We start from the raw sequence: 24,997 nt of genomic DNA, 5'->3' as shown, positions 1-24,997 counted from the left end.
CCAGCCACTATAAAAGCAGCCGCTTCAGACCATTCTGAGAACTGACAGGCATCCCACACAGGTTAGTGCTTTTGTGTACATTTGTGTGCTTGTACTCATTCAATTTACTTAAACTGGTTTTCATCCTAAGTAACATTTAAAATATAATGTTGTTAATAGATATGTGCCTTACAAAGCTGCTACAGTAAATCTTAGTTCAGGAAAATCTTTGTATCTTTTAATGAATACATTTCAAACTAATTGGCTATGAAAATCAGCTTTTATTGAAGCACTTTGTAGTTACTCAAATAAGTAAGTTCATTGCAAATAAGAAGCTATAACAATATAATACAAATGAAAATTACTATATTGTGGCTGGTCCTTAGTTCTCTAGCTACTACAAAAGCAAAAACATTTTTATCCTTAGTAATTTTTGAGTCCAATAATCATCTTAATCTTTCAGTATCCTTGGCCATCAGGCCTGTGACATTCATTTGGGATAAAGTGAGGTAATATCTATATGTTTTAACATAACCTGAATAATTTGTAGATTGAGATTTTCCCCAAATCACCTGAAAATACATTTTGCTTCTACATCCAATGTTTTAGTGAGTTGAAGCGCCATCATGAGCACAGATGCAGAGATGGAGCAATATGGCAAGGCGGCCATCTACCTCCGGAAGCCAGACAAAGAAAGAATTGAGGCGCAGAATGCCCCCTTTGATGCTAAAACGGCTTACTTTGTGGCTGAACCAGAAGACATGTATGTTAAGGGTAAACTCATCAAAAGAGAGGGTGGCAAAGCCACAGTTGAGACACTCAAAGGAAAGGTAGGTGAATGAGTGCTTTGGCTATGTGAAAAATAACATTCATAGCCATAACATTTTACTATTATTATTGTGAATCATTATTATAATGTAATATATATACAATACATATACATATACATATACATATACATATACATATACATATACATATACATATACATATACATATACATATATATATATATTTGTTTGGTATGCAGACTATCACGGTAAAGGAAGATGACATCCATCCAATGAATCCGCCGAAGTTTGACAAGATTGAAGACATGGCCATGATGACCCACCTCAACGAGCCTGCTGTGTTGTACAACCTCAAAGAGCGTTTTGCATCATGGATGATCTACGTGAGTATTCTGTTCTACATGTTCTGTTCTTCACAGTGAGCATATAAATGGACAATAAATGAATGTCTTAGATGTTAAATCTTTCTGCAGACCTACTCCGGCTTGTTCTGCGTCGTTGTGAACCCCTACAAGTGGCTTCCTGTGTACGATGCTCAGGTTGTTGTAGCATACCGAGGCAAGAAGAGGATTGAGGCTCCACCCCACATCTTCTCCATCTCTGATAATGCCTATCAGTTCATGCTAACTGGTAAGTTACTTTAATTTGCCTTTACATCTATCAAGACACAAGAGATAGATTACATCCATTTATGGTCATTGTTTTTTAGATCGTGAGAACCAGTCTATCCTTATCACGTAAGTAATATAGTAATACTAACTTCATAAAAAATATAGACTAAGAAAAAAAAAGGAAATAAGAACCTATTCTTTCCATAGTGGAGAATCCGGTGCAGGAAAGACTGTCAACACCAAGCGTGTCATCCAGTACTTTGCAATAATTGCAATGACTGCGTCGAAGAAGGCTGAGCCCACACCTGGCAAAATGCAGGTATAGTGGGTTGAATGATTAAAAGTGTTATTCAAAAGGTTTCTATTCTATTGTTTATCTCAATTAACTAAAATATTCTATTGCAGGGCTCCATTGAGGACCAAATTGTTGCAGCCAACCCTCTGCTGGAAGCATATGGTAATGCCAAGACTGTGAGGAATGACAACTCCTCCCGTTTTGTAAGTGTTTACAAGACTAAAAGCAAACCCAAGCTTTTTGACCTGCATGTTGACAACATTGGTAAAATAATTGTAATATGTTTAGGGTAAATTCATCAGAATTCATTTTGGAACCAGTGGCAAACTCGCATCAGCTGATATTGAAACATGTAAGTGATTTACAGAATTTTGGTTTTCTCATCAATGTTTAATTAAAAACACAGATATGACAGAAACTTGAAATAATTTAAAGACATATAGATGGAACCTTTGTATTAATATAGATCTGCTGGAGAAGTCCCGTGTCACCTTCCAACTGTCTGCTGAGAGGAGCTACCACATCTTCTATCAGCTCATGACTGGCCATAAGCCTGAGCTGCTGGGTATGTTAAAAGGACACAAAAATTCTAAATACATAAAAAAATAAAAATTCTAAACACATACAAAAATTATACATACATTATTCTGAATTCAAAAATCAATTCAAAATTCAAATTCTGTACAATCAACTAAGTAGAACAGAATATTTCTATATTTTTTCTCTGAAATTTCACAGAGGCTCTTCTGATCACCACCAACCCCTATGACTACCCAATGATCAGTCAGGGTGAAGTGACGGTCAAGAGCATCAATGATGTGGAAGAGTTCATTGCCACAGATGTAAATTCTGAGATACGGAGCATCATATTGCACAATTAACAATCTTTGAAAATCACATGACAAGTGTTGTTTTTTTCATGTCAAATTCAGACCGCAATTGATATTTTGGGATTCACTGCAGAGGAAAAGTTGGGCATCTACAAGCTGACTGGTGCTGTGATGCATCACGGCAACATGAAGTTCAAGCAGAAGCAGCGTGAGGAGCAGGCTGAACCTGACGGCACTGAGGGTAAATAGTAAAATAAACCATGTTGATCACATGAATCTGTGGAAAATACTACTCAAGTCACACACTACAGTACTTAGAATCCTGTTGTGTCTATTTTTCAGTTGCTGACAAAATCGCTTACCTCCTGGGCCTGAACTCAGCTGACATGCTGAAAGCTCTGTGCTACCCAAGAGTCAAGGTCGGAAATGAGATGGTGACCAAAGGTCAGACCGTCCCACAGGTAATGAGAACAAAATATGTTTGAGGAAAGACACAAGTACTGTATATTGAGATGAAATTAAATCTACGTCCTCCCATTTTGTTTTAGGTCAACAATGCTGTCTCAGCTCTGTGCAAGTCTGTCTATGAGAAAATGTTCTTGTGGATGGTCATCCGTATCAATGAGATGCTGGACACAAAGCAGCCAAGACAGTTCTTTATTGGAGTGTTGGACATTGCTGGGTTTGAGATCTTTGATGTGAGTCATACAATATATCAATGGTGATTATATATAAAAACTCCATGCTCCTGAAACTAATGTTGTTGCACAATTGTTTAGTTCAACAGCTTGGAGCAACTCTGCATCAACTTCACCAATGAGAAACTGCAACAATTTTTCAACCACCACATGTTTGTGCTGGAACAAGAGGAGTACAAGAAAGAGGGCATTGAATGGGAGTTCATTGACTTCGGTATGGACTTGGCGGCCTGCATTGAGCTTATTGAGAAGGTAAGTAAACACTGTGGGAGAACTGTACTAGTCAACAGTAGCTGTTTTGAGTAATATTTAATGTCAAATGTTAATTCCTCTCAGCCAATGGGCATCTTCTCCATCCTTGAAGAGGAGTGCATGTTCCCCAAGGCCTCTGACACAACCTTCAAGAACAAGCTCCATGACCAGCATCTTGGCAAGAGCAAGAGTTTTGAGAAGCCAAAGCCTGGAAAGGGCAAAGCTGAGGCTCACTTCTCCCTGGTCCACTATGCTGGTACAGTAGACTACAACATCACTGGCTGGCTGGACAAGAACAAGGACCCACTGAACGACTCAGTTGTTCAGCTGTACCAGAAATCCTCAAACAAGCTGCTTTCTCTTTTGTATGCAAGCCATGCTTCAACTGAGGGTAAATAAGTAATAAAGTATATAGTAATAAATAGGTAGATAAGTTCAAATGAGTTATCTGCAGTCTTTAATACATCAATAAAAACACAAGCAGAAAAGAAAATGATGATATGACATTTCTTACATAACAGAGGCTGCAGGTGGCGGTAAGAAGGGTGGTAAGAAGAAGGGTGGCTCCTTCCAGACCGTGTCTGCCCTTTTCAGAGTATGTATTCTCTCAACATGAGATGAAAATTCTAAATTATGTCTATAAAAAATCTCTATAGCTTTCATTGTATTGCTGATCCACAGGAGAACTTGGGCAAGCTGATGACCAACTTGAGGAGCACTCACCCTCATTTTGTCCGTTGCCTGATTCCCAACGAATCAAAGACCCCAGGTAAAGAGCCAAGAGACAAACCTATTGTACAATTATGTTTATGACGCATTCACACACATTCAAATACTATTCCGAACTGTTTACATTTCCAAAACTCAGGTCTTATGGAGAACTTCCTGGTCATCCACCAGCTGAGGTGTAACGGTGTGCTGGAGGGCATCAGAATCTGCAGAAAGGGCTTCCCCAGCAGAATCCTCTACGGTGACTTCAAGCAGAGGTTACTAAAGTTTTGATTATGAGAAAATTACATTTTCCTATAAGTAGCATAAATGGGTAACAACTTACAAACGCAATGCAGGTTTCGGTAGGAAAATAATTTCTCTTCACAGATACAAAGTATTGAATGCCAGTGTCATCCCTGAGGGACAGTTCATTGACAACAAGAAGGCTTCAGAGAAGCTGCTGGGCTCCATTGATGTTGACCACACTCAGTACAAGTTTGGACACACTAAGGTGAGTTCAGACAGTTTTGGCATACAGTATATACTGTATTTGTATGATTGCTCAGTTGCATTAGTTTGTGCTAACCAGAGTCATTGACTTACCATAATAGGTGTTCTTCAAAGCTGGTCTGCTGGGAACCCTGGAGGAGATGAGAGACGAGAAACTGGCTGAGCTGGTGACCATGACTCAGGCTCTGTGTAGAGGATACGTTATGAGGAAGGAGTTTGTTAAGATGATGGAGAGGAGGTAGGCTACTGAAATAGCACAACATGTTAGCAAATACTCAAAATGTGTTCATTTGTCATGGCATTGCGAAAGAAATGACAGGAGTCCAACAATTATTCTTCTAGAGAATCTATCTTCTCCATTCAGTACAACATTCGTTCTTTCATGAATGTGAAGAATTGGCCATGGCTGAAATTGTACTTCAAGATCAAGCCTCTTCTGAAGAGTGCTGAGACTGAGAAGGAGCTGCAACAGATGAAAGATAACTATGAGAAGATGCAATCAGACCTGGCAACTGCCCTGGCCAAGAAGAAGGAACTGGAGGAGAAAATGGTTTCCATGCTGCAGGAGAAGAATGACCTGCAACTGCAAGTGGCTGCAGTAAGCACAATCCTCAATTGTGACAATAAAGAACATGCAATATGTATACTGCATATGAAACTGTATATTGATGGACCATGTATTGATTATATATCTGTTGTGCCAAATATTGTAGTTTGCAAAGCAATGATGCAACATTCAGAATTGCACAGGAGACATAAAAAATGTTTGTACATACTGCATTATAGGAAGTTGAGAATCTCTCAGATGCTGAGGAGAGATGTGAAGGACTCATCAAGAGCAAGATCCAGCTTGAAGCCAAACTCAAAGAAACAAGTGAGAGACTGGAGGATGAAGAGGAGATGAATGCTGAGCTAACTGCAAAGAAGAGGAAACTGGAGGATGAATGTTCTGAGCTGAAGAAGGACATTGATGACTTGGAGCTCACCTTGGCTAAAGTGGAGAAGGAGAAACATGCCACAGAAAACAAGGTTCCGATCATATATTAAAGACATTTATTAACAAATATATGTAAGGATATATATTATCACTAACATTAAACCTATCATTTTCAGGTGAAAAACCTGACAGAGGAGATGGCATCTCAAGATGAGTCTGTTGCCAAGTTAACTAAGGAGAAGAAAGCCCTACAAGAGGCCCACCAGCAAACACTGGATGACCTTCAGGCAGAGGAAGACAAAGTCAACACTCTAACCAAAGCCAAGACAAAGCTTGAACAGCAAGTGGATGATGTAAGTCAACACTTGTACTGACAGTGGATAAGCTGTATCTCAAAATGTCCAAAATGAATAATCATTGAACATTGTTGTTTTAAAGCTTGAGGGTTCATTGGAGCAAGAGAAGAAGCTCCGCATGGACCTTGAGAGAGCCAAGAGGAAGCTTGAAGGAGATCTGAAACTGGCCCAGGAATCCATAATGGATCTGGAGAATGACAAGCAGCAATCTGATGAGAAGATCAAGAAGTAGGTTTGAGCTTGATGAATTGATTGATTATACCTAAAGACACCTGCAAATGACAATAAATGATTTTTGCTTTTATTCACATCAAGGAAGGACTTTGAGATAAGCCAGCTCCTCAGCAAGATTGAGGATGAACAAACTCTTGGTGCTCAACTTCAGAAGAAGATCAAGGAGCTTCAGGTTACATTTTTTAAATCAAATATCAGAAATGATTCCTACAAATAACACGTTTAACTATGTGCTACTACTGCCATGATGTCTAGGCTCGTATTGAGGAGCTGGAGGAGGAGATCGAGGCTGAGAGGGCTGCTAGGGCCAAGGTAGAGAAGCAGAGGGCTGACCTCTCCAGGGAGCTTGAAGAGATCAGCGAGAGGCTTGAGGAAGCTGGTGGAGCAACAGCCGCTCAGATTGAGATGAACAAGAAGCGTGAGGCTGAATTCCAGAAGCTGCGCCGTGACCTTGAAGAGTCCACCCTGCAGCATGAAGCCACTGCAGCAGCTCTTCGTAAGAAGCAGGCCGACAGTGTTGCAGAGCTGGGAGAGCAGATCGACAACCTCCAGCGTGTCAAGCAGAAGCTGGAGAAGGAGAAGAGCGAGTACAAGATGGAGATTGATGACCTCAGCAGCAACATGGAGGCTGTTGCCAAGTCAAAAGTTAGTGTTTGTTCTACATAATTCTAAGTGTACATATTAAGGACAGGCCTATTGTAGACATATACCAAAACTCTATTTTAAATCAAAACATATTTATTTTGATAAAACCTAATACATTTTAAATTATTAAATACTCATTTTGATGAATCCTGGCACATTTAATTTTAAAGGGTAATCTTGAGAAGCTGTGCAGAACTCTTGAGGACCAGTTCAGCGAGCTCAAAGCCAAAAATGATGAAAATGTTCGCCAGCTGAATGACATTAATGCACAGAAGGCAAGACTGCAGACAGAAAATGGTAAGTTAGTGACAACAGTGTTTCGGTAGATCTACAGCTTCACCTGCTGATTAATCTAATGTCCATCAGGTGAATTTGCTCGCCAGCTTGAAGAGAAAGAAGCTCTTGTTTCTCAGCTGACCAGAGGCAAACAGGCCTTCACTCAGCAGATTGAAGAGCTGAAGAGACACATTGAGGAGGAAGTGAAGGTAATACAAATAGAATAAAAATAATAAAACCAGAAGCACTATAGTAGAGTGTGGAAAATACCAACCACATGTGTTTATGGTTCATGACAAGTCAAAGAATGACTCTTGTTTTTAAAAAGCTACTACTTTTCTTTTCAACAGGCCAAGAATGCTCTGGCCCACGCTGTTCAGTCGGCCCGCCATGACTGTGATCTGCTCAGAGAGCAGTTTGAGGAGGAGCAGGAGGCCAAGGCTGAGCTGCAGCGAGGAATGTCCAAGGCCAACAGTGAGGTGGCTCAGTGGAGAGCCAAATATGAGACTGATGCCATCCAGCGCACTGAGGAGCTGGAGGAGGCCAAGTACAGTGACCCTTTCTAATTACTTCTAAGGAGATATGGTAATGACTGACTAACAACAAGCTAATCTTTCTCTACCATCTACCACAGGAAAAAGCTTGCCCAGCGTCTGCAGGAGGCTGAGGAATCCATTGAGGCTGTCAACTCCAAGTGTGCCTCTTTGGAGAAGACCAAGCAGAGGCTGCAGGGTGAGGTGGAGGACCTCATGATCGATGTGGAGAGAGCTAATGCTCTGGCTGCTAACCTTGACAAGAAGCAGAGGAACTTCGATAAGGTACATAAACTTTACCCACATTACAGCATTAAGGTGAAGTAGATGAAGCATGACATGCTTTACCCTTCTGCATTACTATAGGTCCTTTCAGAGTGGAAGCAGAAGTATGAGGAGAGTCAGGCAGAGCTGGAAGGAGCCCAGAAGGAGGCTCGCTCTCTCAGCACTGAGCTGTTCAAGATGAAGAACTCTTACGAGGAGACTCTGGATCATCTGGAGACCATGAAGAGAGAGAACAAGAACCTGCAGCGTATGTTAACATTTAATTTATTGTGAGTTAAAATGTAATGATTATCTCACAGCAACTAGAAGTGTAATATATTCGGGTTTCATTTTGTTGTTTCCTATAGAGGAGATCTCAGATCTGACTGAACAGATTGGTGAGACTGGAAAGACTATCCATGAGCTGGAGAAGGCCAAAAAGACAGTGGAAACAGAAAAGACTGAAATCCAGTCAGCTCTGGAGGAAGCTGAGGTACAAGCCATGTACATGCACAAATCAAATCACAATCAGTCAGTTCTTGCATTGAATGAATCTAAATAAATGCGAGTAAAGGTTTCATGCTAAACACCTTTAGTTAAGGCTGGGCTGAGATGTTGTTTTGGCAGTTAGGTAAATTTGTTGCTCATCCTAAATTACACATTTTAGTTCTGTGACCAAATTTTGTACATTCTAAAATATCAAAGAAATTAAATTTATAAGAGATTGAGATATACTCAATAGCTTTAATTGTCAAATAATGAATTGTTATGTAATTTACAATATTTAAGAGTAAACTAATAGCAATTATTCAGTTTTGTGAGTTAACTGTTTAAACTTTAAAAAGGGCACACTGGAACATGAGGAATCCAAGATCCTCCGCATCCAGCTTGAGCTCAACCAGGTCAAGGGTGAGGTTGACAGGAAGCTGGCAGAGAAGGATGAGGAGATGGAGCAAATCAAGAGGAACAGCCAGAGGGTGATTGACTCCATGCAGAGCACTCTTGATGCTGAGGTCAGGAGCAGGAATGATGCCCTGAGAGTCAAGAAGAAGATGGAGGGAGACCTGAACGAGATGGAGATTCAGCTGAGCCATGCTAACAGGCAGGCTGCTGAGGCCCAGAAACAGCTGAGGAACGTCCAGGGACAACTCAAGGTAAACAAATTATTATTGCCATGTTTATAAATGTGCAATAGGATTAGAATTGATTCATGACATTTTTTCATTGTCAGGATGCCCAACTGCACCTTGATGATGCTCTCAGAGGACAGGAAGACATGAAGGAGCAGGTTGCCATGGTGGAGCGCAGAAATGGCCTGATGATGGCTGAGATCGATGAGCTCAGAGCTGCTCTGGAACAGACGGAGAGAGGACGCAAAGTGGCTGAGCAGGAGCTGGTGGATGCCAGTGAGCGCGTTGGCCTGCTTCACTCTCAGGTTTGTGTCCAATAGTCTATAAATCAGAAACAATGTTTAGATATTAAACTAAAAGGTAATAAATAAAACTCTTTCTAAACATTTAGAACACCAGCCTCCTGAACACCAAGAAGAAGCTGGAGGCTGACTTTGTCCAGGTCCAGGGTGAGGTTGATGATGCTGTTCAGGAAGCAAGAAATGCTGAGGAGAAAGCCAAGAAGGCCATCACTGATGTAAGAGCTGATTAACACAGTCTTGTAATTTCACCTCATGAATGATATTGAGACTTATATATATATTTATATTCATACTTACATTTCAGGCTGCCATGATGGCAGAGGAGCTGAAGAAGGAGCAGGACACCAGTGCTCATCTGGAGAGGATGAAAAAGAACCTGGAGGTCACAGTCAAGGACCTGCAGCACCGTCTGGATGAGGCTGAGAACCTCGCCATGAAGGGCGGCAAGAAGCAGCTCCAGAAACTGGAGTCCAGGGTTGGGCACTATTGGGCATATATTTGAAATTAAGAAGGATTTAGAATGTAAAATAGTCAGGGTATGTGATATATTGTATTATTCTCATAGGTCCGTGAGCTGGAAAGTGAAGTTGAGGCTGAGCAGAGACGTGGAGCTGATGCTGTTAAAGGCGTCCGCAAATATGAGAGGAGAGTGAAGGAGTTGACATATCAGGTAATTAACACAAAAATGCATTGCATTCTTTTTAATTTTCTGATTATCACAAAATAAGAGAGTAATGAGTAATGCAAATCAACTTTACAAACAAATGCAGTACACGTTTCATTTGGGTTTGCTCGATCCTTTTTGACATTCCGCAATTTTTTATTTGTATAGACTGAGGAGGACAAGAAGAATGGAATCAGACTCCAGGACCTGGTTGACAAGCTGCAGCTCAAAGTCAAGGCTTACAAGAGACAGGCTGAGGAGGCTGTAAGTCTGTAACACATGAGGCACAGACCTTGATGTCACTATTACTGCTTCATGTTGTGTATTTGATGACGATCAACCCAATCACTTTACAGGAGGAACAGGCCAACACTCACCTGTCCAGGCTGAGGAAAGTCCAGCATGAGCTGGAGGAAGCTCAGGAGCGTGCTGACATCGCTGAGTCCCAGGTCAACAAGCTGAGAGCCAAGAGCCGTGAAATGGGAAAGGTAACACTGTTATTTTCTGAAAAAACAAAGGCAAATTAACTTTTTAAGCAACTGTTTTATCCACTTTAAAACCTTTGTTATTCATTTTTTTTCAGTCTGATTCTGCCGAGTAAGAGTCATCATCCAGCTGAAGCCTTCAGCAGAGTTCATACAATATGAACCGGTCGTTGGGGGCTTTTTAACTGTTTAATAAAAATAACCTTTGCTATCACTATTCTGAATCCTGACCTTTTACTTTATATTACATTTATTTTATTTAGCTGATGGTAAAGCAGTGGTGTAATGTAAATACAGCCTGATGTGGTTGTCCTATCAATAAGTTGTAATACAATTTTACCTTTGGTAGTCTGGTACCACTTTAAAAATCTTATCACAGTTTACATAAGGCTCTATTAAACATTATCTGGGCATTACTTCAGTTATTAACAACTTTAACCATCTAATGAATACAGAATGTATGTATAAATGTATATTTCTTTCCACTGCCATCCAGTATTTTTAAAATGTCTGATCTGTAATGAAAATGGTGACTATATATTTGCTTGTCAATATATATTTGTATTTTAAGTTAGTTAGTTAAACCTTTCTAGCCCCAATAATAAAGATTTATTAACATCACAAAAAGAATTAACACAAAGTATTTACTAATTTACATTAAACAATAACAACCCCTTTTATCTTGTGACTACATTGGGGGAATCAAATTTTGCCTATTAGTCAAAACAGCCTCAGGCCTTCCTTGCAGCCATGCAATGCTCTATTTCAAATGTCACAGGCGACAAATAAATATTGGTTGCCAAGTCATGCAAGTCCTTGGACTATGTTCCATGAAAGAAATTTAAGCTTCAGCAAGAATCTTGGAGCAGAATGGGGTCTCCACTTAAGCTTTGATGACCCTTCACTTTGTAGCCTTGTGGGATTTTCAAGGAGGTATATTTGGATTTCAAATTACTTTTGTGACCCCCTAAAGGGAACATATGGTGACTGGGTAAACATGTCTGTGTCACATAAGTAGCAAAGGAAATCCACACTACTAATTTACCATCGGGTTTATTTCCACAGTAGAACACCTACCCCTAAACATCAAAGAACAACTCACTGTGTCAAGTGAGCTTCTTTATATCTAAATAATGAACAGGTTGTCTGTAATGGAGAGTTCTAAAACAAATATAGCAAACTCATAATTCATTTTTTTACGGTTGCGTGGGATGGAGCATATCTCGCCACACCTCTATTTTTGTCTTTCTCTTTCTCTGATGTGATTTAAAAAGTATTAATGAAATGGAAAACATTTGATTCATTTAGTGTAATTCAATTCTTTAAACAATCTCAAATCAAAGCTCAAATGAGGATATTTATTAGCAAATAATAAATCATTTAAATTCTATTATAAAATAGATAAAAAGCGTTTCCACTTTCTGTTTCTGTTTTATTTGGTCTGGCAATTTAATTAAAAAACCTATAATGAGCACAAGACCTCCAGGACACTTGAATCATGCTCCACTAGGCAGATGACACACCTATCAAATGTAGCAGTTGGATGAAGTTCATTTTGTCTTGTGTGGAACGTATTTTGGGCTTGATCTCTTCATGACCATTTAGAGATGCGATTGAACTTATATGGGTAGTACCTCATCTTTAATTTTATTACAGGGATATGAGATGTGTCAGTGTCCTGTAACTGTAGACCACAAACATTTGGGGACATTTCCAAAACTAAGCTCCCTGCATGCATTTCAAATGAAATAAATGTATAATTTTAACCATTAGTCACACAAACATGATTCTAGTTTTAGTAAACAGTTGAATAAACACAAAATTATAAATACAATAATTCTAAAGTTCCAAAGCAATCACTCCAAAACTTTCCTAGAGTTACCTAATAATTATAAAATAAATTGAATATTTTTAATGCAATTACATAATGAAACATCAAGCAAACCTTTAAGCCTCATTTGGTTTACCAAACTTTCTTCATGATGATCACAAACAATTTACATCTCTCATTAAATCATATTTCAGTTCATATAGTTCATATTTTAACTTTTTAGTATATAAAGTATATATATAGTTATAAACATTATTGTGGAGCCTTACAATGTCATAATGTAATAAAACACATTTTATAAAAGCACTGTTACTTCAGTTATGAAAAAATCTGAGTATCATTTTTCCAATTGCCATGGCCACAAAATAGACAACAGGATGGAAAGAGGCCATGACCAAATAAAGTGAGACACTACTGCTGAGCAGGCACTCCCACCCTCTATAAAAGAGGCAGCTCTGGATTTCTGCATCAACTGGTAGGCTCCCAGCACAGGTAAGTACTGTACCTCTTTGTATTATGTGTGTAATTTCTTATGCATAAATCTTATGATAAATTGTTAGAATTTAGACAACATATTTAAAGGTTTTGCTTATATTTAATTTTTTGTAGCAACTTCAGACCACCAGGCATTGCACAACTGATTCTTTGTTGGAACGAGCTGAGGTAAAATTCATAGCCAATAAAAACTTTGTTGTTGTTTTTATTAGCTTTACTTATTGTTTTTTGGACTCTTTTTTTCAGCTTCGACTAAAGCGTCACCATGTCGGACGCAGAGATGGAGCAATATGGCCCGGCGGCCATCTACCTCCGGAAGCCAGACAGGGAGAGGATTGAGGCTCAGAACACTCCGTTTGATGCTAAAACAGCTTACTTTGTGACTGATCCTGATGAGGTGTATGTCAAATGTAAACTTACAAAGAAAGAGGGTGGTAAAGCCACATGTGAGACAGACAGTGGAAAGGTAGGTGTTTTCACTTATTTCTCAAAGTTTGAAGCAATGGTCTAAAATACTATAATAGCTTAAATTAAAAAAAACAATTGAAAACTTATTACTATGTTCTACCTTCAAGCTGGTATTGTAACACTGTGAACATCCATTGTGTCTATTTATTAACACTCTTATTTAAGATAATGTCTGTAAAATCTGTATTTTCTTTTTAGACAGTCACTGTAAAGGAGGATGACATCCATCCTAGGAATCCTCCAAAGTATGACAAAATTGAGGACATGGCCACAATGACCCACCTCAACGAGCCTTGCGTGTTGTATAACCTCAAAGAGCGTTATGCATCATGGATGATCTATGTAAATATTCACTTTTCAGTGCAGATTTAAGTGAATATATGAATATTTCAACCTGTATCTTAACTTTATTATTTTTTTGGTTATTCTCTCTACTGAAACAGACCTACTCCGGCCTGTTCTGCGTCGTCGTGAATCCCTACAAGTGGCTTCCTGTGTACGACGCTCAGGTTGTGTCTGGATACAGAGGAAAGAAGAGGATTGAGGCTCCACCCCACATCTTCTCCATCTCTGATAATGCCTATCAGTTCATGCTCACTGGTAAATTCCATGTCCTAAAGTGTATATATAATAATAACTATAGTTTAGCTTATATACTGTATATATATATATATATATATATATATATATATATATATATATATATATATATATATATATATATATATATATATATATATATATATATATATATATATATATATATATATATATATATATATATATATATATATATCCTTAATGGAGAAGCAATAAAGATTAAATTCATGTTTGGTATTTGTGTTTTACTGTAGATCGTGAGAACCAGTCTGTCCTGATTACGTGAGTATTACACAAGATATCATCCTAATTCTTCTATAAAATGGTTCATATTAAAGTAGAGTCCTGACAATGTGTCGTTTATTCTTCAGTGGAGAATCCGGGGCAGGAAAGACTGTCAACACCAAGCGTGTCATCCAGTACTTTGCAACAATTGCAGCTCTGGGTGGAAAGAAGGCTGAGCCCACTCCTGGCAAAATGCAGGTGAGGCTGGTTCCTTGTGTCAAAGTTCTTTCCACATTAAAGATGCTGGTAGAGTGAAGCTCACTTGACTTATCCGCTCATATGCAGGGCTCCATTGAGGACCAAATTGTTGCAGCCAACCCTCTGCTGGAAGCCTATGGTAATGCCAAGACTGTGAGGAATGACAACTCCTCTCGTTTTGTAAGTGATACAGCAAATCTCTTCATACCTTTTACTGTTGTTTCTAACTGTCCTTACTGCTTACTGTGTTGCTAACTCACAAATTATATGGATCTATAGGGAAAATTCATCCGAATCCACTTTGGTTCTTCGGGAAAGCTGGCTTCTGCAGATATTGAAACATGTACGTTCCACCATGGAGTGAATAGGATAAACATAATCACATTTTATAATGCAGTCATTACTGTATTATAAACATAGTTACTTTAAATGTGTTATTTAAGATTTGCTAGAGAAGTCCCGTGTCACCTTCCAGCTGTCTGCTGAGAGGAGCTACCACATCTTCTATCAGCTCATGACTGGCCATAAGCCTGAACTGCTGGGTATGTATGTTTACTTAAATATTTAACAACACTAGAGGTTACAGTATATAAAAGATCTCATGAATTTTGTTTCTTCTTGCCCAGAGGGTCTTCTGATCACCACCAACCCCTATGACTACCCAATGATCAGCCAGGGTGAAATCACTGTCAAAAGCATCAATGATGTGGAGGAGTTCATTGCAACAGATGTAAACAGAGAAAATGATATCGATAGTATACTGAGAAAAGCATTTTAAAATGTGAACAGTTTTCTTTTACTAACATTGCAGACTGCTATTGACATCTTGGGATTCACTGCAGAGGAAAAGTTGGGCATCTACAAGCTGACAGGTGCTGTGATGCATCATGGCAACATGAAGTTCAAGCAGAAGCAGCGTGAGGAGCAGGCTGAACCTGACGGCACTGAGGGTAAATAGTAAAATAAACCATGTTGATCACATGAATCTAGGGAAAATACTATTCAAGTCACACACTACAGTACTTAGAATTCTGTTGTGTCTATTCTTCAGTTGCTGACAAAATCGCTTACCTCCTGGGCCTGAACTCAGCTGACATGCTGAAAGCTCTGTGCTACCCAAGAGTCAAGGTCGGAAATGAGATGGTGACCAAAGGTCAGACCGTCCCACAGGTAATGAGAACAATATGTTGAGAACAGTATATTGAGATGACATTAATCTGAAAATCTACGTCCTCCCATTTTGTTTTAGGTCAACAATGCTGTCTCAGCTCTGTGCAAGTCTGTCTATGAGAAAATGTTCTTGTGGATGGTTGTACGTATTAATGAAATGCTGGACACAAAGCAGCCAAGACAGTTCTTCATTGGAGTGTTGGACATTGCTGGGTTTGAGATCTTCGATGTGAGTCAGACAAAAATGTGTCAATAGTTTAATAGAAATGTTCAGGAAACTAATGATGTATCATAAATATGTAGTTCAACAGCTTGGAGCAACTCTGCATCAACTTCACCAACGAGAAACTGCAACAGTTTTTCAACCACCACATGTTTGTGCTGGAACAAGAGGAGTACAAGAAAGAGGGCATTGAATGGGAGTTTATTGACTTCGGTATGGACTTGGCTGCCTGCATTGAGCTTATTGAGAAGGTAAGTAGACACTGTGGGAGAAGTGCACAATAGTCAAAAATCATAGCTGCCTTGGGTAATATTTAATGTCAAATGTTAATTCTTCTCAGCCAATGGGCATCTTCTCCATCCTTGAAGAGGAGTGCATGTTCCCCAAGGCCTCTGACACAACCTTCAAGAACAAGCTCCATGACCAGCATCTTGGCAAGACCAAGGCCTTTGAGAAGCCAAAGCCTGGAAAGGGCAAAGCTGAGGCTCACTTCTCCCTGGTCCACTATGCTGGTACAGTAGACTACAACATCACTGGCTGGCTGGACAAGAACAAGGACCCACTGAACGACTCAGTTGTTCAGCTGTACCAGAAATCTTCAAACAAGCTGCTTTGTCTTCTGTATGCAACTCATGCTGGAGCAGAGGGTAAATAAGCCTGAACAAGTAATTTGCTCATTCACATTACTTGAAATAGGCTTCTCTTAATAGGTCAAAAAAACATGAGCAATCAAAAATAACAGTAATGGAATGGAATTTCTTACATAACAGAGGCTGCAGGTGGCGGTAAGAAGGGTGGTAAGAAGAAGGGTGGCTCCTTCCAGACTGTGTCCGCTCTTTTCAGAGTATGTATTCTTCCAACATGAGATAAAAAAAATCCAAAGTAGGTCTACAAAAATTATGTTTTTTAGCTTTTCTTATATTTCTGATCCACAGGAGAACTTGGGCAAGCTGATGACAAACTTGAGGAGCACTCACCCTCATTTTGTGCGTTGTCTGATTCCCAACGAATCTAAGACCCCAGGTAAGATGTTTGGAGTGTACTAGTCTTCCTTTAGTTTACATTATAAGCAATTCGTAATACATTTAAAATTTCACCTTTGCAATGTCCAGGTCTTATGGAGAACTTCCTGGTCATCCACCAGTTGAGGTGTAACGGTGTGCTGGAGGGCATCAGAATCTGCAGAAAAGGTTTCCCCAGCAGAGTCCTCTATGGTGACTTTAAGCAGAGGTAACAAGAATTTTTAGTTCAAAGACTTCATAAGCAGATTATAAAATATAATATGAATACATTTTATATTGAAGCAAAAATGCTTTTAATTAAAACCTTATTATTTGTTGTAGATACAAAGTATTGAATGCCAGTGTCATCCCTGAGGGACAGTTCATTGACAACAAGAAGGCTTCAGAGAAGCTGCTAGGCTCTCTTGATGTTGATCACACTCAGTACAAGTTTGGGCACACTAAGGTGAATTCTCATAAATATTTTTCTGATTAGAGTCATTATGTTATACCTATGAATGATAATGACAATTTGTGGACAATATAGGTGTTCTTCAAAGCTGGCATGCTGGCTACCCTAGAGGAGATGAGAGACGAGAAACTGGCTGCACTGGTGACCATGACTCAGGCTCTGTGCAGAGGATACGTTATGAGGAAGGAGTTTGTTAAGATGATGGAGAGGAGGTGAGATTATCACGTACAGTAGTCGCAATTCAATAATAATGGTCATATATTGATATTATAATTTTTCCTGACTTAATATACTGAACTGTCAATATCTTTCTAGAGAATCTATCTACTCCATCCAGTATAACATTCGTTCCTTCATGAATGTGAAGAACTGGCCCTGGCTGAAATTGTACTTTAAAATCAAGCCTCTTCTAAAGAGTGCTGAGACTGAGAAGGAGCTGTCACAGATGAAAGATAACTATGAGAAGATGCAATCAGACCTGGCTACTGCCCTGGCCAAGAAGAAGGAACTGGAGGAGAAGATGGTTTCCCTGCTGCAGGAGAAGAATGACCTGCAACTGCAAGTGGCTGCTGTAAGAACAGAATAATACAATTGTATAGATATATAAACAAACAATTTAAATGTTAAAGTTTTGATTTTGATAGATTGTGTGTTATTTGGCAATACATGAAGGTTGTTTAGCTTTGTTAAAAACAATGAACCAAACCATTGTTTATGTCAGTAATAGAAAAAGGCAAAATGTCCTATGTGCTGTACAAAAACACTATAATGATTTATGGAAGAAAATATATACTGTACATTCTGTTTTATTTTGAACACATTACAGGAGGTAGATAATCTATCTGATGCAGAGGAGAGATGTGAAGGTCTCATCAAGAGCAAGATCCAGCTTGAAGCCAAACTCAAAGAGACAAGTGAGAGACTGGAGGATGAAGAGGAAATCAATGCTGAGCTCACTGCCAAGAAGAGGAAACTGGAGGATGAATGTTCTGAGCTGAAGAAGGACATTGATGACTTGGAGCTCACCTTGGCTAAAGTGGAGAAGGAGAAACATGCCACAGAAAACAAGGTTCCGATCATATATTAAAGACATTTATTAACAAATATATGTAAGGATATATATTATCACTAACATTAAACCTATCATTTTCAGGTGAAAAACCTGACAGAGGAGATGGCATCTCAAGATGAGTCTGTTGCCAAGTTAACTAAGGAGAAGAAAGCCCTACAAGAGGCCCACCAGCAAACACTGGATGACCTTCAGGCAGAGGAAGACAAAGTCAACACTCTAACCAAAGCCAAGACAAAGCTTGAACAGCAAGTGGATGATGTAAGTCAACACTTGTACTGACAGTGGATAAGCTGTATCTCAAAATGTCCACAATGAATAATCATTGAACATTGTTGTTTTAAAGCTTGAGGGTTCATTGGAGCAAGAGAAGAAGCTCCGCATGGACCTTGAGAGAGCCAAGAGGAAGCTTGAAGGAGATCTGAAACTGGCCCAGGAATCCATAATGGATCTGGAGAATGACAAGCAGCAATCTGATGAGAAGATCAAGAAGTAGGTTTGAGCTTGATGAATTGATTGATTATACCTAAAGACACCTGCAAATGACAATGAAGGATTTTTGCATTTATTCACATCAAGGAAGGACTTTGAGATAAGCCAGCTCCTCAGCAAGATTGAGGATGAACAAACTCTTGGTGCTCAACTTCAGAAGAAGATCAAGGAGCTTCAGGTTACATTTTTTAAATCAAATATCAGAAATGATTCCTACAAATAACACGTTTAACTATGTGCTACTACTGCCATGATGTCTAGGCTCGTATTGAGGAGCTGGAGGAGGAGATCGAGGCTGAGAGGGCTGCTAGGGCCAAGGTAGAGAAGCAGAGGGCTGACCTCTCCAGGGAGCTTGAAGAGATCAGCGAGAGGCTTGAGGAAGCTGGTGGAGCAACAGCTGCTCAGATTGAGATGAACAAGAAGCGTGAAGCTGAATTCCAGAAGCTGCGCCGTGACCTTGAAGAGTCCACCCTGCAGCATGAAGCCACTGCAGCAGCTCTTCGTAAGAAGCAGGCCGACAGTGTTGCAGAGCTGGGAGAGCAGATCGACAACCTCCAGCGTGTCAAACAAAAGCTGGAGAAGGAGAAGAGCGAGTACAAGATGGAGATTGATGACCTCAGCAGCAACATGGAGGCTGTTGCCAAGTCAAAGGTTGGTGGTTTGTCCACAAGCGTTCATATTCTTTAATATATATATTGTTTTGGTTTAGATTTTTCCTAACAAGGCACATTAATTTTCAAAGGGTAATCTTGAGAAGCTGTGCAGAACTCTTGAGGACCAGTTCAGCGAGCTCAAAGCCAAAAATGATGAAAATGTTCGTCAGCTGAATGACATTAATGCACAGAAGGCAAGACTGCAGACAGAGAACGGTGAGTAAAGGTTGAAACCTTTGTTTTTATTATTTTATATAATAATATTTTAGCTTGAAATTCTGATTGATATAATGGCCATCAGGTGAATTTGGTCGTCAACTTGAAGAGAAAGAAGCTCTTGTTTCTCAGCTGACCAGAGGCAAACAGGCCTTCACTCAGCAGATTGAAGAGCTGAAGAGACACATTGAGGAGGAAGTGAAGGTAATATAGCCATTTTCTCCTCAAAAATTTGTTCCAGTTATTTAAAAAAAATGACTCTTGTTTTTAAAAAGCTTCTGCTTTTCTTCTGAACAGGCCAAGAATGCTCTGGCCCACGCTGTTCAGTCGGCCCGCCATGACTGTGATCTGCTCAGAGAGCAGTTTGAGGAGGAGCAGGAGGCCAAGGCTGAGCTGCAGCGAGGAATGTCCAAGGCCAACAGTGAGGTGGCTCAGTGGAGAGCCAAATATGAGACTGATGCCATCCAGCGCACTGAGGAGCTGGAGGAGGCCAAGTACAGTGACCCTTTCTAATTACTTCTAAGGAGATATGGTAATGACTGACTTACAACAAGCTAATCTTTCTCTACTATCTACCACAGGAAAAAGCTTGCCCAGCGTCTGCAGGAGGCTGAGGAATCCATTGAGGCTGTCAACTCCAAGTGTGCCTCTTTGGAGAAGACCAAGCAGAGGCTTCAGGGTGAGGTGGAGGACCTTATGATCGATGTGGAGAGAGCTAATGCTCTGGCTGCTAACCTTGACAAGAAGCAGAGGAACTTCGATAAGGTTCATGAACTTTACACACATTACAGCACTAAGGTGAAGTAGATGGAACATGACATGCTTTACCCTTCTGCATTACTATAGGTCCTTTCAGAGTGGAAGCAGAAGTTTGAGGAGAGTCAGGCAGAGCTGGAAGGAGCCCAGAAGGAGGCTCGCTCTCTCAGCACTGAGCTGTTTAAGATGAAGAACTCTTATGAGGAGACTCTGGATCATCTGGAGACCATGAAGAGAGAGAACAAGAACCTACAGCGTATGTTAATGTTTAAATTTATTGTGAATTAAAATGTAATGATTATCTCACAGCAACTAGGAATGTAATTTATTTGGGTTTTGTTTTGTTGTTTCCTATAGAGGAGATCTCAGATCTGACTGAACAGATTGGTGAGACTGGAAAGACTATCCATGAGCTGGAGAAATCAAAGAAAACACTGGAGACAGAGAAGTCTGAAATCCAGTCAGCTCTGGAGGAAGCTGAGGTAAGAAATTGTCAGTTATGCAAAATAAAGAAAAATGTTTTGTTTTGATTTATGTTTCATCATAATGAATAAAACAATTCTTGTTTATAATATTCAAAGGGCACACTGGAACATGAGGAGGCCAAGATACTCCGCGTCCAGCTTGAGCTCAACCAGGTCAAGGGTGAGGTTGACAGGAAGCTGGCAGAGAAGGATGAGGAGATGGAGCAGATCAAGAGGAACAGCCAGAGGGTGATTGACTCCATGCAGAGCACTCTTGATGCTGAGGTCAGGAGCAGGAATGATGCCCTGAGAGTCAAGAAGAAGATGGAAGGAGACCTGAACGAGATGGAGATTCAGCTGAGCCATGCTAACAGGCAGGCTTCTGAGTCCCAGAAACAACTGAGGAATGTCCAGGGACAACTCAAGGTAAACTAATTATTATTGCCATGTTTATAATAGTGCAATAGGATTAGAATGGATACGTGACACTTTTTCATTGTTAGGATGCCCAACTGCACCTTGATGATGCTCTCAGGGGACAGGAAGACATGAAGGAGCAGGTTGCCATGGTGGAGCGCAGAAATGGCCTGATGATGGCTGAGATCGATGAGCTCAGAGCTGCTCTGGAACAGACGGAGAGAGGACGCAAAGTGGCTGAGCAGGAGCTGGTGGATGCCAGTGAGCGCGTTGGCCTGCTTCACTCTCAGGTTTGTGTCCCATAATTCAGAGATATAAATGTTTAGATTATTTAGATTAAACTATGAATCTGAGGAATTAAATATGACTATTGCCAAATCATTAGAACACAAGTCTCCTGAACACCAAGAAGAAGCTGGAGGCTGACCTTGTCCAGGTCCAGGGTGAGGTTGATGACTCTGTTCAGGAAGCAAGAAATGCTGAGGATAAAGCCAAGAAGGCCATCACTGATGTAAGAGCTGATTAAGCACCATCTTCTAATTTCACCTCATGAGTAATATTGAGACTTATCTATATATTTGAATTCATATTTATATTTCAGGCTGCCATGATGGCGGAGGAGCTGAAGAAGGAGCAGGACACCAGTGCTCATCTGGAGAGGATGAAGAAGAACCTGGAGGTCACAGTCAAGGACCTGCAGCATCGTCTGGATGAGGCTGAGAACCTCGCCATGAAGGGCGGCAAGAAGCAGCTCCAGAAACTGGAGTCCAGGGTAGGTCCTATATTAATACAGTGTATGGTTCAAATAATTCATGGAATCAAAATAACTTTCAGTGAGTTCAGTGACTTTCTGTTAATATATCTTTAACCTTATACATTCTCAGCATACTAATATGTCTTTGCAAATTTTCTAAATTACAGGTTCGTGAGCTGGAAAGTGAAGTTGAGGCTGAGCAGAGACGTGGAGCTGATGCTGTTAAAGGAGTCCGCAAATATGAGAGGAGAGTGAAGGAGCTCACCTACCAGGTCTGTTGTTTAACCTAAACACATGGTTGTCCTTTTTGATTGTGCCTTTATATTTCATTTGTAAATGTGATTTATATGAATAGACCGAGGAGGATAAGAAAAATGGAATCAGACTCCAGGACCTGGTGGACAAACTGCAGCTCAAGGTCAAGAGTTACAAGAGACAGGCTGAGGAAGCTGTAAGTCCGCTTTTTTAATTTAACAAATCTTGCCCCATTTACCATTTCCAGATAAGTCAGTTTAACTTTTTTACATATCACAGGAGGAACAGGCCAACACTCACCTGTCCAGGCTGAGGAAGGTCCAGCATGAGCTGGAGGAAGCTCAGGAGCGTGCTGACATCGCTGAGTCCCAGGTCAACAAGCTGAGAGCCAAGAGCCGTGAAATGGGAAAGGTAATTAATGTGACCACAATTTATATGTGTTTATGTGTTTTTTACATTACAGAACTAAGTGAATGAATATGCTTCATTTACTTTGTTCAGATAGTATAAAAACATTTAGACATAAAGAGATTTAAAGTGAACATGACCTAATAATAGACACATAGTTATGTTAAAGAATGATTAATTGTTCTTTCTTTTCTTGCAGGGTGAAAGTGCTGAATAAAAGACAGAATCATCTCAACACTTTAACAGCTTTCATAAAATATGAATTAGCTGTTGAATTTTCTTCTGTATTAATGCAATAAACGGCTTTCTGTATGAATTTAGTCTTCATTAAATCTATTAGAGTCACATCAGTGTTTGGTCCAGTATCTATGTGGAATAACTTTTTAGGGAGCACATTTAGCTCATCATAACAAAATTAATATTACCCACATGATAGTGTTTGCAGAACAGAAATTAAATGAAACATTTACTTAATTGGCATATAAATATATACAATTACATGGACATATAAACTTGCTTTAGGATTATTATGAGCCTAAATGTATATTTATTATTCTTGATGTTGTATGACGTGATACCAAATACAACAGAACAAAACAGAATGACAAATCTTTTAATAGGGTTTACATTACAGTATAAGCAAAATCTGAAACAAGGTTTATAACTTATTTGATGTCAACAGACAACCTTGTTGGGTTGTTTGTTGACATCAAATAAGGGTATATAATAATAATGTAACAGTAAAATAGAGTAATAATAAATAAGTATTGTATGCATATAAAAGAAGTTTGTATAAATTATATACTTACTATATATTATTCATTGTATAAAATGTTAACAATCAATAATGTCTTACAAAACCAGTAGAAATAAATCTCAACATAAGTTTACATTACAGTATAAGCAAAATCTGAAACAAGGTTTATAACTTATTTGATGTCAACAGACAACCTTTAATCTTAGGCAGTAATATTCTTCTCGCTTTAATTTCATCATTAAACTGTAGCATGAGAAACTAAATGGCTGTTCATGCAAGCGATGACAAAAGCATTTCAGCAAGCACAAACTATGCACAGTAACAGAAAAGTATCAAAAAAAAAAACGACTCTTATGAACAGTAAACATCAAGACACATTCAGACAACACAGTCAAAGTTCCTCTTCAAACACTTACTGTAGAAACAAAACACTTAAAATTCTCTGGCTGCACATAGTTTAGCATCTGCCATGTAAAGCATGACATGTATTGTAGCTGTGGTTAAAACTGAAGCCGCTCTTAATGACAGAGTCAGTCTACACTGGCATCTGTGCCCCCTTATATGTACTCTAGAAGTCTCAGTCATCGGTTTATACTTACTGACACATGAGGCTTGTTGTGCAGATGCCTTTCTATTTCAGAGCATGCAGCACAACCCCTAACTGAAAATGTGAGCAGTCATCAAATAAACTGCATAAGCAGGATATAAAATCTGATATCTCCCCCACAGCTCATCCCATAATAAGCCTGCTATGGGATACTGAGGTGAAAGATGTACTTTTAATAGAGTGAAGCAAAAGAGTCTTAATAAATTTACCAATTAACTAAATTAATTCAGGCTCAGTAGTTGATGCACAAGCATCGTTTTGTAATTTGTACTGGCTACTAAACTTCAGACTCCCATTCCAAATGATAAACATTCCAATATTGCTGAGAAACATATTAATCATCATAGAGAATGTGTTTTATTATTACATTACCATTCTATCTAGTGTTGAGTTTCAGAAGCTAAATCTAAACTGCTCATGTAAAAGCTGCATCCATTACAGGGCTCTAATGAATTGAAATTACAGGAGACCCACCACCCTCTTCCTTTCTCATTTGAACTGCTTCACCGCACCTGCTGTACAATGGGGATTATTTGAGGACTGCCCTCAACACAGTGGCTGAACCCTAATAAAACGTCTTGTGTTTACATTTTTAAAGATGCATACAGTAGGTGCTGAGAGAGAGAGAGAGAGAGAGAGAGAGAGAGAGAGAGAGAGAGAGAGAAAGAGAGAGGGTATCGAAGCTTTAAAGCTCCAACTTAATTACAGATGCTTTTAATCTAAATGCATCAAGAGACTCCAAGCAGATTGACAAATGAGAATTAGGCTTTTTTTTCATTTCATTTCATTTTTTAGAATAACACATTCACGATGCCTCCAAAGCAACAACGTACTTAGAAAAGCAGAAACTTAAGGGAACATTACTTACAGGTCAATCACCAACATTTTGAAGAATTGGTCAAA

At 39.4% G+C, this 24,997-nt stretch overlaps 2 protein-coding genes across 2 annotated transcripts; both read left to right on the top strand.

Annotated features, from left to right (window-relative positions):
* Positions 1–442: 442 nt before the first annotated feature.
* On the top strand, positions 443–10,720 carry LOC114860971 (myosin heavy chain, fast skeletal muscle-like). The gene is made up of 40 exons (XM_029159896.3): positions 443–488; positions 589–809; positions 1,010–1,153; positions 1,244–1,400; positions 1,480–1,507; positions 1,589–1,700; positions 1,787–1,879; positions 1,965–2,028; positions 2,143–2,241; positions 2,415–2,518; positions 2,609–2,747; positions 2,849–2,967; positions 3,055–3,204; positions 3,286–3,456; positions 3,541–3,847; positions 3,978–4,051; positions 4,138–4,225; positions 4,325–4,442; positions 4,555–4,678; positions 4,779–4,915; positions 5,020–5,275; positions 5,464–5,706; positions 5,791–5,967; positions 6,053–6,198; positions 6,286–6,376; positions 6,460–6,849; positions 7,020–7,146; positions 7,216–7,334; positions 7,476–7,672; positions 7,760–7,943; positions 8,025–8,190; positions 8,291–8,415; positions 8,768–9,076; positions 9,154–9,357; positions 9,444–9,569; positions 9,659–9,829; positions 9,920–10,024; positions 10,187–10,282; positions 10,375–10,506; positions 10,602–10,720. The coding sequence occupies exons 2-40, from the start codon at positions 606–608 to the stop codon at positions 10,617–10,619; spliced, it is 5,814 nt and encodes a 1,937-aa protein (XP_029015729.1). The 5' UTR covers positions 443–488; positions 589–605; the 3' UTR covers positions 10,620–10,720.
* Positions 10,721–12,768: 2,048 nt separating this feature from the next.
* On the top strand, positions 12,769–23,075 carry LOC114860972 (myosin heavy chain, fast skeletal muscle-like). The gene is made up of 41 exons (XM_029159897.3): positions 12,769–12,826; positions 12,944–12,997; positions 13,076–13,295; positions 13,496–13,639; positions 13,741–13,897; positions 14,152–14,179; positions 14,269–14,380; positions 14,468–14,560; positions 14,660–14,723; positions 14,824–14,922; positions 15,007–15,110; positions 15,192–15,330; positions 15,432–15,550; positions 15,630–15,779; positions 15,854–16,024; positions 16,114–16,420; positions 16,544–16,617; positions 16,709–16,796; positions 16,886–17,003; positions 17,117–17,240; positions 17,322–17,458; positions 17,562–17,817; positions 18,073–18,315; positions 18,400–18,576; positions 18,662–18,807; positions 18,895–18,985; positions 19,069–19,458; positions 19,550–19,676; positions 19,762–19,880; positions 19,974–20,170; positions 20,258–20,441; positions 20,523–20,688; positions 20,790–20,914; positions 21,014–21,322; positions 21,400–21,603; positions 21,699–21,824; positions 21,915–22,085; positions 22,235–22,339; positions 22,423–22,518; positions 22,602–22,733; positions 22,930–23,075. Exons 3-41 carry the CDS (start codon positions 13,095–13,097, stop codon positions 22,945–22,947), a joined length of 5,811 nt encoding a protein of 1,936 aa, XP_029015730.1. The 5' UTR covers positions 12,769–12,826; positions 12,944–12,997; positions 13,076–13,094; the 3' UTR covers positions 22,948–23,075.
* Positions 23,076–24,997: the final 1,922 nt, after the last annotated feature.

Source organism: Betta splendens, chromosome 8 (assembly GCF_900634795.4).
Source record: "Betta splendens chromosome 8, fBetSpl5.4, whole genome shotgun sequence".
Lineage (NCBI taxonomy): Eukaryota > Metazoa > Chordata > Actinopteri > Anabantiformes > Osphronemidae > Betta > Betta splendens.
Note: the sequence above shows the minus strand (reverse complement) of the source record. Positions and strands in the feature narration are given on the sequence as shown.

What these genes read in the sequence shown, in the direction of transcription:
- LOC114860971 (XM_029159896.3), top strand. Translation starts at nt 606, where the DNA reads ATGAGCACAGATGCAGAGATGGAGCAATATGGCAAGGCGGCCATCTAC. An exon ending in CCACACCTGGCAAAATGCAG is followed by an intron (nt 1,701 to 1,786) that starts GTATAGTGGGTT and finishes ATTCTATTGCAG; the next exon opens with GGCTCCATTGAGGACCAAAT. An exon ending in TCCAGAAACTGGAGTCCAGG is followed by an intron (nt 9,830 to 9,919) that starts GTTGGGCACTAT and finishes TTATTCTCATAG; the next exon opens with GTCCGTGAGCTGGAAAGTGA.
- LOC114860972 (XM_029159897.3), top strand. Translation starts at nt 13,095, where the DNA reads ATGTCGGACGCAGAGATGGAGCAATATGGCCCGGCGGCCATCTACCTC. An exon ending in AACTCATGCTGGAGCAGAGG is followed by an intron (nt 16,421 to 16,543) that starts GTAAATAAGCCT and finishes CTTACATAACAG; the next exon opens with AGGCTGCAGGTGGCGGTAAG. An exon ending in CTGTGTCCGCTCTTTTCAGA is followed by an intron (nt 16,618 to 16,708) that starts GTATGTATTCTT and finishes TCTGATCCACAG; the next exon opens with GAGAACTTGGGCAAGCTGAT.